This window comes from Bufo bufo, chromosome 2 (assembly GCF_905171765.1).
Source record: "Bufo bufo chromosome 2, aBufBuf1.1, whole genome shotgun sequence".
NCBI lineage: Eukaryota > Metazoa > Chordata > Amphibia > Anura > Bufonidae > Bufo > Bufo bufo.
The window spans coordinates 308,930,138-308,943,491 of NC_053390.1; the positions used below are offsets into that span (position 1 = coordinate 308,930,138).

At 41.8% G+C, this 13,354-nt stretch overlaps 1 protein-coding gene across 1 annotated transcript; it reads right to left on the reverse strand.

Moving 5' to 3' along the window:
• Positions 1-7,136: 7,136 nt before the first annotated feature.
• Positions 7,137-8,242, reverse strand: LOC120991483 (DNA polymerase-like). Its single transcript, XM_040420292.1, has 2 exons — positions 7,425-8,242; positions 7,137-7,327 (listed from the first exon to the last, which is right to left on the reverse strand). Exons 1-2 carry the CDS (start codon positions 8,177-8,179, stop codon positions 7,324-7,326), a joined length of 759 nt encoding a protein of 252 aa, XP_040276226.1. The 5' UTR covers positions 8,180-8,242; the 3' UTR covers positions 7,137-7,323.
• Positions 8,243-13,354: the final 5,112 nt, after the last annotated feature.

The window sequence follows — 13,354 nt, forward strand, 5'->3', positions numbered from 1 at the left end:
AAGATTGGCATCCGCGTCCGTGATCCGTGGCCGTAGGTTACTTTAATGACAGATCATTAAGCAATGCGCCGCACAGACCTGTCACTTACCAGTAGGAGGGGCTCCCGGCCGGACACAGACAGCGCAGCAGCCAGCAGGTAAGTATGATGCTTCTAATATTGTAATATTGCTAAGTAACCATGGCAACCAGGCCTGCAGTAGCGTCCTGGTTGCCATGGTTACCGATCGGAGCCCCAGAGCGATTAAACTGGGACTCCGATCGGAACACTCCGCTGCCACCAATGATCGGGGGGGGGAGAGGGGAGGCCGCACACTGGCCACCAATAAGATTACAATAGAGGGAGGGGGGGCGGGGGAGGCCTCACACTGGCCACCAATGATATTACAATAGGGGGGGGGGGGGGGGCCGCACATTGGCCACCAATGATATTACAATAGAGGGAGGGGGGGTGGGGGAGGCCGCACACTGGCCACCAATGATATTCAAACTGGGGAGGGAGGGGGGTCTGCCCCCTGCTGCCTGGCAGCCCCTGATCTCTTACAGGGGGCTATGATACGCACAATTAACCCCTTCAGGTGCGGCACCTGAAGGGTTAATTGTGCTGATCACAGCCCCCTGTAAAAGATCGGGTGCTGCCAGGCAGCAGGGGGCAGTCATGTACACAGTTCGTCGTATATTCTAACTAGAAGCGTCCCCATCACTATGGGAACGCCTCTGTGTTAGAATATACTGTAGGATCTGAGTTTCACGATGTAACTCAAATCCGATGGTATATTCTAACATAGAGGCGTTCCCATGGTGATGGGGACGCTTCAAGTTAAAATATACCATCGGATTGGAGAAAACTCTGATCCTATGGTATATTAACTCCTGACTTTACATTGAAAGTCAATGGGGGACGGATCCGTTTGAAATTGCACCATATTGTGTCAACGTCAAACGGATCCGTCCCCATTGACTTGCATTGTAATTCAGGACGGATCCGTTTGGCTCCGCACGGCCAGGCGGACACCAAAATGACTTTTTTTTCATGTCCGTGGATCCTCCAAAAATCAAGGAAGACCCACGGACGAAAAAACGGTCACGGATCACGGACCAACGGAACCCCGTTTTGCGGACCGTGAAAAAAAACGGTCGTGTGCATGAGGCCGAAGTATGGTTTCCATTAATTTCCCTACTATTGATGTCAGGCTTACTGGCCTATAGTTGCCCGATTCCTCCCTATTACCTTACTTGTGAATGGGCACAACATTTGCTAATTTCCAATCCGCTGGGACGACTCCCATTTCCAGTGATTGGTTAAATAAATCTGTTAATGGTTTTGCTAGTTCACCGATAAGCTCTTTTAATAGCTTTGGGTGTATCCCATCAGGCCCCAGTGACTTATTTGTATTAATTTTAGACAGCTGACTCAGAACCTCTTGCTCGGTAAAGACATATGCATCAAAAGATTCATTAGTCTTCCTCCCTAACCGAGGTCCTTTTCCTTCATTTTCCTTTGTAAAAACTGAACAGAAGTATTCATTGAGGCAGTCAGCTAGTTCTTTATCTTGTTCCATATACCTTCCTTTTTTTGTTTTTAATGTGGTAATTCCTTGTTTTAATTTCCTTTTTTCATTTATGTATCTAAAGAATGTCTTATCACCTTTTTTCACTGATTGAGCTAATTTCTCTTTTGCCTGTGCTTTAGAAGCTCTTATAACTTGCTTGGCCTCTCTGCCTAATCTTCTAAATTCCCCTGTCATCCTCTTTTTTTTTTTTTATATAATTACTAAATACTACCTTTTTGTTTTTAATGATTTTGGCCACTTCTGCTGAGTACCACAGTGGTCTCTTCCTTTTTTTGCTTTTACTGACAAGCCTAATGCAATTATCTGTTGCCTTCAATAGTGCCACTTTTAAGTAATCCCATTTCTCCTGGACTCCATTGAAACTGTTCCAGTCTGATAGGGACTCGTATACCACTAATCTAATTTTAGAAAAGTCAGTTTTTCTAAAATCGAAAACTGCAATTTCACCTTTGAAGGGGGTGATCTAGGGATAGAGGGAAGCTGTCACGACCATGGTCATGGTCGTGACTCAGGATCCGCATGCAGTTGCCTGCGGTTTGGTTTTATTGTCAACCACATGGTGAGGGCTGCTGGTATGTTGCCTCACGTGTGGTTGCCGCTGGCAACATGATTGGTACTTGGCAGTATAGCAGCCTGAGCTGTTGCTAGGCAGCTTGCTGTCAAGTGCATGCGGTTACACCTGGTTGTGTGTGTGTGTGTGTGTATGTATGTATGCACTTTCTATGTCTGGTGTGCACAAGATTTATGTTTGTGTGCACTGTGACACTTCCCTTCACTGTGGCTGCCCGTGGCAACGTTTGGTATTGTGTACATGTGGTGGCAGTGTCTCTGCCTTCTGGCTGATTCCCAGGACATGGTTGCCACGCATGTCGTTGCCTGCGGTAACAGCTGCAGTGTGATGTTTATTTGGACACTTCCCCTTTAAGTGGCTTTTTCCCTAGCCTGGTGTAGGAAGAGTTTACTCCCTTCTTAGTTTGTGAACACTGGGTGTGTGTGGGTGTGGCCACTTGGGGCTATTTAGCTCCCGCTGGATGCCAGACTCTGGGGGGTACTTCAGCCATGGTCTGCTGGAGTCATCCTCCTACTTTATACCATCTGCCAGTGAGGGCCACCCTTGTGGTCATAAATTACGTTACATGGTGTTATGAAGGTGTGTGTGTGGTCTCATTGTTATTGCAGCTTATGGTCCTGGGTTCCTGTGTGATGTGTGGTGTGTGCTGTCTTTGTTTGTGTTCTGTACAGCAGCACTTGCACATGGGTTCCAGGCTTTGTTGTCTGTGGCAGGTGAGTGTAGTGTTTGTTACATTTACCTGCCATTGCCATAAGTTGTTTCTGTTCCCCTTGTTGCTTGGCCACTTTAGACTCCTGTTTCTCCGCGTCCAGGAGGAACGGGCTGTCTACCCAGCTCCTAGTTCAGGGATCGGCGGAGGGTCAGAAGGGATCCGAGGTTCCTGAGCATGAGCCCTCCTACCTTCAAGGGCGGCTCATGCAGCTAAGAGTCAGGGTCAGATTAGGGAAGCTCTAGGAGGTGACCTGCTCCCTAATTCTGTGGTTCTGGCCAAGTAGCGACCTTTCCATCTTCTGGCATCACACGTATGAGGGTTTTCCCCATCCTCAGCCGTGACAGAAGCCCCTTCCCCCTGAATATCCACTCAGATACCATGGTTGGTATTGACTGTGACATCTGAGGAATTACGTGTCTGTGACGGGAGTTACCTCTGATCAGAGACAGTGCCTACAGGTACTAGCTTTGTAACAAAGTTGTCAACCACTGGCTATGGCACCGACTCAGCTCCTGAGCCAGCACCTTATTTAAACTCCCAACATTCACTATGAATGTACAGCAGATGTCACAAGGGAGAAAAATCTATGTCTATAATATATAGAAACGGTTATACCGGCTCTCCCGTCGTAATATACGGACTCAGGCTTACCCCTTGGCCTTTTAGTAGTGAAATGAGAAGTATGATGATAACAGGCACTCTACAATCTGGGACTGCATCATACCCAACATATCAATATATGCATACAATGTTGAAACCAATAAAGAACTATGAGAATAGTAGATAATCCCTTATAAAAATAATAAAAAAAGTAAAAAAATATAGATAAAAACATTGTTATTGGCCAAAGAAAAAATTTATAAATATGTAGGAAAATATAACTTTCATTTAGTATTGCCCTATTAGTCTGGCGTCCCACAATAAAGCGCTGAACAATGCAGTCACTTCTCACTTGGCGTCCCACGTGTTGATCGGCTCTCTCCCTCACCGGTCAGGTACGCTCCCTTCAATTCGGCCTCCAAATACCGATCCCGGCTTTAATATCTCGGGGTCTCTTTAGAGGGTCTTTCTAAATATCTCTTTGGATTGGATAAAATATCAAACGCGTTTCGGAGCTTGCTTCATCAGGGGTCAGATGGCAATACTAAATAAAAGTTATATTTTCATACATTTATACATCTTTTCTTTGGCCAAACACAATATTGGACAGCAGAGATTACACACTAGTCCAAGTGAAATTAATTGGAGATATATATATATATATATATATATATATATATATATATATATATATATATATTGTAGCGGGATTAGCTCACAGGACCGCCGTCTCCTGGGATAGACGGGCGCTATAGGCACATAAAACACAGTCCAGTCCAAGCAAGTATGGTGCAACTGGCCTCAGCCAGTTTTATTGATTTTTGCAGAAAAAGAATTAAACAAAACAGTTCAAAACAAATGAAATACCTGGCCGTCTGGCCACTACTTCTAAACAGGCAGTAGTCCCTAACTACATGAAACTGAGCCTTGTGCCCAGCTCCATCAACAAAACACACTGTTGTTTTTCACTCACCCAGCAGGGTTCTTCCCAGGAGCAGAGAGATCAGCTAGTGAGCTGTTTGCCCTTTTATAGCACACTCAGGTTCCAAGGTGATTAGCCACAGTTACCCTGAATACCTGGAGTGGCTAATTGGAGCAGGGACCCACCCAACTCTCCCTGCTCCAAGCAGCCAGGCCCTTCTAACCAGGTTTTATAACAAAACCCTTGCAAAGAGAAAACCTAGTTTTCCTTGCTGTCAATTCCCTGGCTGCTTTTTTAGAACGTATAGGACAGGAACCTAGGTGAAATGTAGACTCCTTCTACCACTTTCCCCCTGGTCCTGTCACAATATATATGAATTTTGACGAACATAGATCTACTGGATATTAATTATTGATTGAACACTGTGATCACAAATACTAATCATTGGAATTAACAACAACATCAACTAACATTATTAATTCCATTTTTGATCTCGAGAATCATGTTCTATATTTTCTTATCAATTCTATTTTTCAAAATTATGAATTGTAATTTTCAATAAGGAGGATATATATATTTATATTGTGTGGACTCACTCTGATAGACAGGATTAGCGGACGCAGTATAGATGCAACAACAAGTTCTTTGCATTAAACAGTTCAGTGTTTTATTCACACTTTAGGCAAGTGACAAAACAAGCAGTCATATTCAAACAAAAAGTCACCTTGCGGTGTTGGTGGTAGTAGTGATGAATACATATTAGTCATCAAAAAGTGACAGGTACCACGCCCCTTTTAGACACCGCCCCCGGGTTACCAAAACCCCTCTCGTCCTCTTGACAGGTTCCCCACCCCCCTTCGCCCCCCGCCCAAATCTGAATAATGCATGCCTGGACATGTCTAGAGACAGCGTTATATTATTATTATGGTAGATAGCGACCTCCACCTCAATCTTTTATGAATTTATTAATATATTATGAATTTGTCAATTTCTCAGTTGTGACCCATATGAATTTATTAAAATATTATGATTTTGTCTTCTTAAAATCATATGAATCTGTTATTAATTTAACGATAGCTGCTGTCACTTTCTCAGTAATAAGGAATCGCATGCTGTATGCATATATGAACGAGTGTATATGACACTCCTCTCATACTACGTACAGCCCCCCATGACACTCCACTCATACTATGTACAGCCTCCCATACAGCGACATAGGGTAAAAACGTGTCTGGGCAAGTCTAAAAATGACAACGTATGATAGATATGTGTCTGGACATGTCTGAAGATCCCATTATATTATGGATGGTAGATGCGTGCCTGGACATGTCTAGAGACCTGCACAGCGAGTCCCTAATTGACAGTTAAAAAATTGAGCATAAAACAAAAAAACGCAGAGTTTTAAAAACTTTATTGAGCAGATAAAAAACGTGCAGAAAAGCGGCAATGTTACAACAAATATAAATACGTTTAGCTGGGTTACAATATACAATACATTAATAATATCTACACATAATCAGTATTCACAAGCTTAACCAAGAAGATTGTAACATTGGCGATGTCCTTCTTTTAGGTAACAGACTACCCTGTTTTATACCCATAGGTGTGGAGGGGTTGGTCAGGAGAGTGCGATTAGGTGCGACACTTAGACGACTCATTCAAGTTAGTTTTTAAACCGTCCAGAAACTCTCTAGTAGATGAATTACCCACAACAGTAGATGGCATATTTATGTTCGCTATGGCATGCATAAATGCAACCCAGCCTGGTGGGTTTTTGTTTTTTGGCAGTCTGTGGCTTTGTGTCGCATTGCGCACAAGATCCATCATGTTAGAACCATGAATAACATCACCCTTATAAATAAATTCACCTTTATCATTCCACGTTGTAACACTGGCGTTCTGATTCATCCTGCTTAACAAAAGTTCAGCATTTTTCTTAAAACGGGGATTGAAGAGTTGCAATTTCAAGGACGGAATCATATTTATCAGCAGTTGTATTTGGCAGTTGTTGATGACCAGGATCAGATTGGTTAACAAGGTTTAAAGTCGCTAGCTCTTTAGTCTCCTGTTTGGCAAGAACCAAGTATCTTTGCATTAAATCGTGTATCTTTTAATTTTCACATTTTTACAAGCGTTTTTAAGAGAGCCCAATTACGGCGTAATCTCTCCAACATCTTGTCGCTGCTGTGTAAACGACCTAGAATGCGCGTAACCTTCTAAATCTCACTTTTTAAAACTATTCCTGTTCTGGATATACACAGCTGGCAATGCTGGTGGTAAGAACCCCGACCTTAAAACAAAGTTGCTCTGGTGTAGTAGCCCTTAAATCTACTAGCAGGTGGCCATAAGGAAATGCGTTTTCCCAGGATACATTTGTCTCGCTAATGTTAGAATTTGCAATTTATCACACGGATTATTAAAGAGAACAATGTACTTGGTGTTTAAATTTATCGTTCTACTCTTTTTACCCTGACAAAATATGTTCTGCACCAGATACAATATACTTAGATTTCTATGATGCACGTACTTGGTGAATGCCTTTTCAAGCTCGCCATTATCACTAGCGGAATCCATAAGATCATCAACAATAGTCAAATTTACCTTGTCGGGTGGGAATAACTAACTCATCTACAAATGTATGCAGAAGGCCTTCAATAAACCTGATGTGTGGAAAGCATAGAGAAAGTTTGTCATAAAGTTTTTGCCAACAAGCATAAAATCAAACAATATTATCGGGCTTGTGTGATAAATGTGTGTCAGTATTTTCTAACAGTTTTCTTAAAAAATAACTCTTTCCAGAGTTGGACGGACCTGCTAAAATGCATGAAAAAGGGTGTTGTAGGCGTGTGTCCATGGCACTAAAATCCAAACGACCTCGTTGTAAAATCGCGTGATGGCTGCCTTTCAAAAACAGGATCCAGGACCTTCTTAAAAAGAGCAACTAATTCACCTGAAAAAAGAATGGTGTAACTGTGTCATAATGGTATTAGAACCCGAAAGGTAGCGTGGTAAAATCGTCTTGCAGACGCCTTTTTGTGTATACACACCTCTGCGTTTTGCGCAATCGTCTTGTTTCAATCTGCCACAACTTCTTATTTCTAACAAAACCTGGTTGCTCCACAGATATAAATTTCTGACATTCAAGATCACCGTTTAGGATGTAATCCAGAACGTAATCCTTTAGGCTGTGAAAATGAATATCCCTAGCATTAGCAACGTTTAGTGTGATCCCCTTAACCTTTAAAACCGTCTTACTGGTATTCAGTTTGTACCCGTAGGATTTTGGACCCGTAGATACAAATTCTGCGATGTATGTGTTATCTGGTATTTCACTGGTTAATTCGCCCAAATAAGCGCCTAAAGGGGGGAGCCCCTCACCTTCACGATGAACAAAAATGACAGAATCCGTGTCATGATAAAGACACCTTTCCTGCAGTCTGTCCAGAAGGGAGTAGAGTTCTAGTCTGGCGTAGGTTGTTTTAAAACATGCAATAAAAAGGTTTGTCTTTTTGTTGATTGTGTGGTGCCCTTTTGCGTATTTCCAAATGATCAATGCGGTTTCATCATCGATAAAATTTAGCTCAGAAACCTCGTAGTATGGGAGAAAGACATAGCAAAAGTGCTCATCAGGGTTATTCACAATGCTGGTACAGGGTAAATTAGATCTCTGCGCAAACTTTCCCCATAACGAATTTAAGAAAAGTTTAGAGATCTGTCTTTTCACTGGGTTCACAGCGATACTTGCGGGGTCTAATTGTACACCTTCTTTTTCAAGAAAGGTGTTGATGTATTCTTTTTGCATATCAGATCCGTACACCAGCTCGGATAGCCCGATGCCTCCTGCTTGTCCCTGAGATGAAGCTCAATGTAAGGTGCAAACAGTTCGTCCGTTGTGTCTGGAAAATGCCACACCTCATAGATCTCTGCGATCCTGTATCCCTTTTCCAAAGCTACCTCTAACTCTATCGTACACCAAGTACCTGTCAGAGCGTTGTTCATTGCTATGCGTGCAGACATCCGTCAAGGAGTTTGTGGCGCATGTGTTGCAAAGGGGGAACATTAATTTATTGTTCATTTTCACCGGCGGGCCCGGAAAAAACAAGTCTCTCGGTGGATAAACCATAACCCTGGCAATGCCAAAGTAATTTTTTATGTAACCAAAATTGTCATAAATGTTGGGGTGTCCTACCGGATATGTTTTTGTTTTGTTGACAAAGGGATACAGACTCGTGAAATCTTAGTAATGTATAGTTTCCCCTTCAACCTGTTTGTGATAGAGCTTTATGGCGTTAGTCCTTCCGCCATAAAGAGCATCACGAGGGTCTAGCGGTGTTGGGAACCGCATGTTAAGGAGGTATGCTTGAAGTCTAGAATCTCTCTCTACCATTTCATACCACTCATGTTCCCAAAACACACGCACTACATAGCCACAGCTTTGTAGAAAACGTTTTTTAATGAAGAATGTGTAGTACAACTGTCCGTAGCTGGTGTTTGTAACAGTATTGGTGTCATTTTCGTTATAGCAGATGGGGCACCCATGGTAAAAGCACCACTGAAATTCATAGACTATGTGCTCCCAATTAACTCTGGCATATCAATCTAGAAAATATCTGCCTACTTGTTTTTCACCTCCTCTCAAAGCGTGCTGAATGTCAATGTTTTCAGTGTGCGCAACATACATGAGCCACTGAATAGCCGGTGATGAGTAACGCTTTTTAGTTTTGTGGTAGTTGTCGACTGGTAAAATGGCTATGGTATTTTTGGGGAGGAACTTAAATCTGTACATAGCCATACATACAGATGCCAGAGTGAGGAGCTGAAAAGGATCGATGCCTTGGGTAGTTACATCATTTCTCTTTTGTCGCTTACAGTATTTTGTCATCTTTTTTTCAAGTCATCTCCATCACGCGCTGTAATGCTCACAGACCTGTCTCAAAACATGGACGTCCTGCATACAGTAAGATTTTAGCTCGGCCTTAAAATCAAAAGTAGTGCGTTTCTGCGTCTCATACCACTCTAAGAAATCCTTTTTATCACAAGGCATCATATATTCAACCCCGTAATACTCAGACGGTAATGGCCCCACATAGTTTTGATTTTCCTCAGTGTTGAAGAAATGGGGAAAATGACCTTTGAACCCGAGAACCCTAATGCATCTGGTATCCGACTTAATCTCATCGGCAGAAAGTTAAGGGAATCTATGAACCTTAATTTTAAGTCAGGCAACGTCACACTCACGAGTCACCCACCTTGAGTAATCATTATTACGCGCAGCTTTTCATTAATCAACTCCTTAACCATAAAGTACCCGTCGTACCTGCCAGCAGTATGAGCTATCAAAGTGTACACGGCAAATTTACCACTGGTAAAGAAGCTAACAAACTCCTGTGTACAAGTTTTACCCAGAAAACTCCCAGGAATTAGCGCCGTACAACGTCGTGGCATAAATGTAATTGGGTACGTGCATGCATTCAAAGTCATAGAAAACATATTGATCCGTCTCTTTCTTTACTTTATAAGGTTGCATATAGCAAAGAAGATCATCGAATTTATACATGAGACCCCCACAAACGCTGCAACGCAAACCATTACACTTGTGCTTTTCCTCTCTATTGTACACAAAACGACAACGATCACAAAACGTTTTAAGTCTACAAAACTCAAGCTTATTGTGGTGGTTGTGGTGATCCAAACACGCGGTCGAACGACAAAAAGCACTACAAGTGGGACATCGCGGCTGTTGGTCACTCTCAACACAATCGTCTTTGACAAGCCCTACAGAAATATTGACACGCGTGGTTGTCTTTGTGGTGAAACACTGAACTACACTTTTTTTAACAGAAATACGCCTCACTGATAAATCCCTTCACATTTTTGATACTATAATAATGCCCGTCATGATACAGAATATGCACAGTTTTTTCCGTAGACTTTTTCCCAGTTTCAAAATAGCGCCAATCACCACTACTGTGGTACAAGACCTTAATGGCAATGTCAAGGTGGCTTTCAAAAGCATCTATACCGCTGAAACTGACAAACTCATTATCAGGAATACCCAAATCAGCGTGTATCTGTCTAGCCTGTGACAATAAACTAGCGTCGTCGTCAGCACCATCACCTATCAGAGCGCATAAGAAGCTGGCAGCAAGACACAAATTAGAGTCATACAACCACCGCTTTTTCTGCTGAATAATCTTACTGTATACGATGGATTTCAAACAACGTTTCACCCCACCACGTCGATTTCTAATGACAATAACCACAAGTTTGAGCTGCTGTGAAGAGAGGATTTCAGCGTTACTCTGGAGAGCAGCCGCATTGAGAAACGCCTCTGCGTTAAATACCTCTCGCGACTGCTTTGTAGAATAAACACCATCTAAGGCGTGACCGCCTTCAAGTCTTAACTGAACAAAATCACCAGGGTTAATATCTCTGAGGACTCTGTCCAGTAAAGACTGAATGGCAGCATGCACAGCCTCCAGAGCATCTACAAACGAATGTATACGTTCTAAATTGTTAAACCTAAAGTGATCGATATACTCAACACTGTTAAACCCGGTTAGACATCTCTCGTTGTGAAACTGATGGTCTAGTATCACAGGGATGTCTACCGCTTGAAGAACATTGCCTGGTGATCGTAATATTGGGCAGGATGCTGCATGTACAGATATGTCTGGTGGCATCTTCTGTGTACGGAATTGTGTGGAATTTGAGGTAGTATCGCCGTCTTCTAGAAGAGCGTCATAACCACGTGTGCCAATCTCGTGTGTGTGTGTACTCTGTCATTCAAACCTGCACCGCTAGGTCCTTCTAAGGGATCGTCATAGTGTTGTTCGTGTTGTTGCGTTGTTGGATGTTGCACTGTGTCTGGTGCTTCTGCTCTGTTAACCCTTCTGCGCTTCCTGAAGGCTAAAGATCTCTTAGAGACCGACAACGTTTTCAGCGCCCTTTTTACAGACTTTGGCCTTTTAAAAAGGGGCTCTTTACGTTTAGACATTTTTATTCAAACCGCCACCGACCATATGTAGTCATAATGTACTACCAGGTCTTGTCAGCGCAGTCTGGAATGGAAACGGTGTCTCTGGGGTTCTCAGGAACAGACTCTCCGGCCTTCTCAGAGATGTCTCGAACAGAGAAGAGACAATTGATTAATTTTATTCTTTTCTGGCATGGATAAACTTAATTCTGAGTGGGTACTTGACTTGTTGCTTACCGGTGTTGTCTCCATCGCCTAGGCTTTTGTCCACTTCAGGTATCGTAGCTAGCGTTGTAGGGTTATTACCAGTGTTTTGCTTGTGGAACAATGATTGTGCAACGAAGGGTTCCTTCACTGTACTAAGTGTAATACGTTGCTTGTGGCGTGTAGCATTGTTTTTGCCTGCGACGCATACTCTTGATAAAGGTGTAGATTAGTCGTGAGGGTAAGAAGTCGACGGTGCTGGGATGCTCTTTTTCATCGGCGTGTCCTTGTATGGATGTGTCAACAGGTGACGGTGTGGCGGTGATTTACCTTTTCCTGTTATTACACCTAAAAGAGAGAGTCAGACTTTGTATCATGTATGAATTATAAACAAACGCTGAAACATACTGTAGAACCGACACCCCGGGAAATAAAAACAATTTACCTATGGGTAAAACTAGAACTGATGTTGGTCTTGAATCCACGTGGATAACAACTCGGCCGCTTTTTATAACTTATATGTATAGCACAGACTAATTATATATACTTACAAGACTGGCTCGATCTGCTAGGACCGGGTGTTTCACAATTGTACGCTGCTGGGTTGGGGTGTATGTTCTCTTTAAAACTGATCTTTCTTGATTTAGTAAATTTCCACTCTGCCAACACAATTTGAAATGTGGAAATATATATATTAAACTTATTTTTACTATTAACCACGCTATTTTTATTTTAAACTACAATATGTGCTAGTACCTTTTTTAGCCTGGGAGTTGGCTGCTGTCGTCTTTTTCCGTGCGTCCTGAGAATAACAGGCGTTCAGCGTTACTGGTGTCCCGTCTACGCTAGATAAATTGCCTACGGCATAAAATCTGCAAATAATGTTAGATTTTTGCATACGTTTTGTTAGATATTTATGTATACTTATGAAAATTACTTACAGTTGAGAAACGGTTCCAAAATAGCATCAGCGATACTGGTCTGCCCCTACCCTACATTACACCGCAATCCGCCATTGCTAGGTGTTCTTCATCAAGGGGGATTTTAAAAGCCTCAATTTAAAAAGAATACAGATTACCAACCATTTATAGTGTGTGTGTGTGTGTATGTGTATGTGTATGTGTGTGTGTGTAAGTGTAAAAGCATAAAACTGTAAATAAACTATTTACCTAGTTAAGAATCCATCATTCCAGGAAACAAATCTTCAAAACCACAGTGATTCAATTGCAACATCTAATAATGAATATTTGATTAAAATAGGTTTACTACAGTGCACGAGTCATGAGTTAACTTTCAAATATTACTGAAAGTAAAATAATTAGCACGTGTGCGGATATTTGATAATACCATAGCGGATCACGAAATATAGAACAACAACGCTAAACGCTATGTTTCAATACATTTCTAGTGCAGGAAAAGACATCTATGATTTATACTATACAAATTTCGAGCTCTACTCAATAAAAGTTGTCAAATTTGAGTAAACTGTATAGTATCGGGTCACAGGCTGTCTCGCAAAATATAAATAACGAGATAAAATACATTTTTACAAATTTGCTAACCGATTTTCAAAACACTGAAAAACAAATCTAAAACAATAGCCGTAAAATGATACATTAAAAAAAAAAAATGCATGATAAAAACTACTTACATTTAAATGGATGGTCCGCCACGAGGTTGTGTGTAAACTTGACAAGTATCTTGTTAATCTGAAATAGATTAGTGCTGGTTGATCTGTGCTGATCTTAGACTGGGAGAGATATAGTGTAAAACTATATAAAAGCAGTGTTAGTATAT

Bases quoted from the DNA above. Each gene is read 5' to 3' on its own strand.
- LOC120991483 (XM_040420292.1), bottom strand. From the start codon at position 8,179: ATGCAAAAAGAATACATCAACACCTTTCTTGAAAAAGAAGGTGTACAA.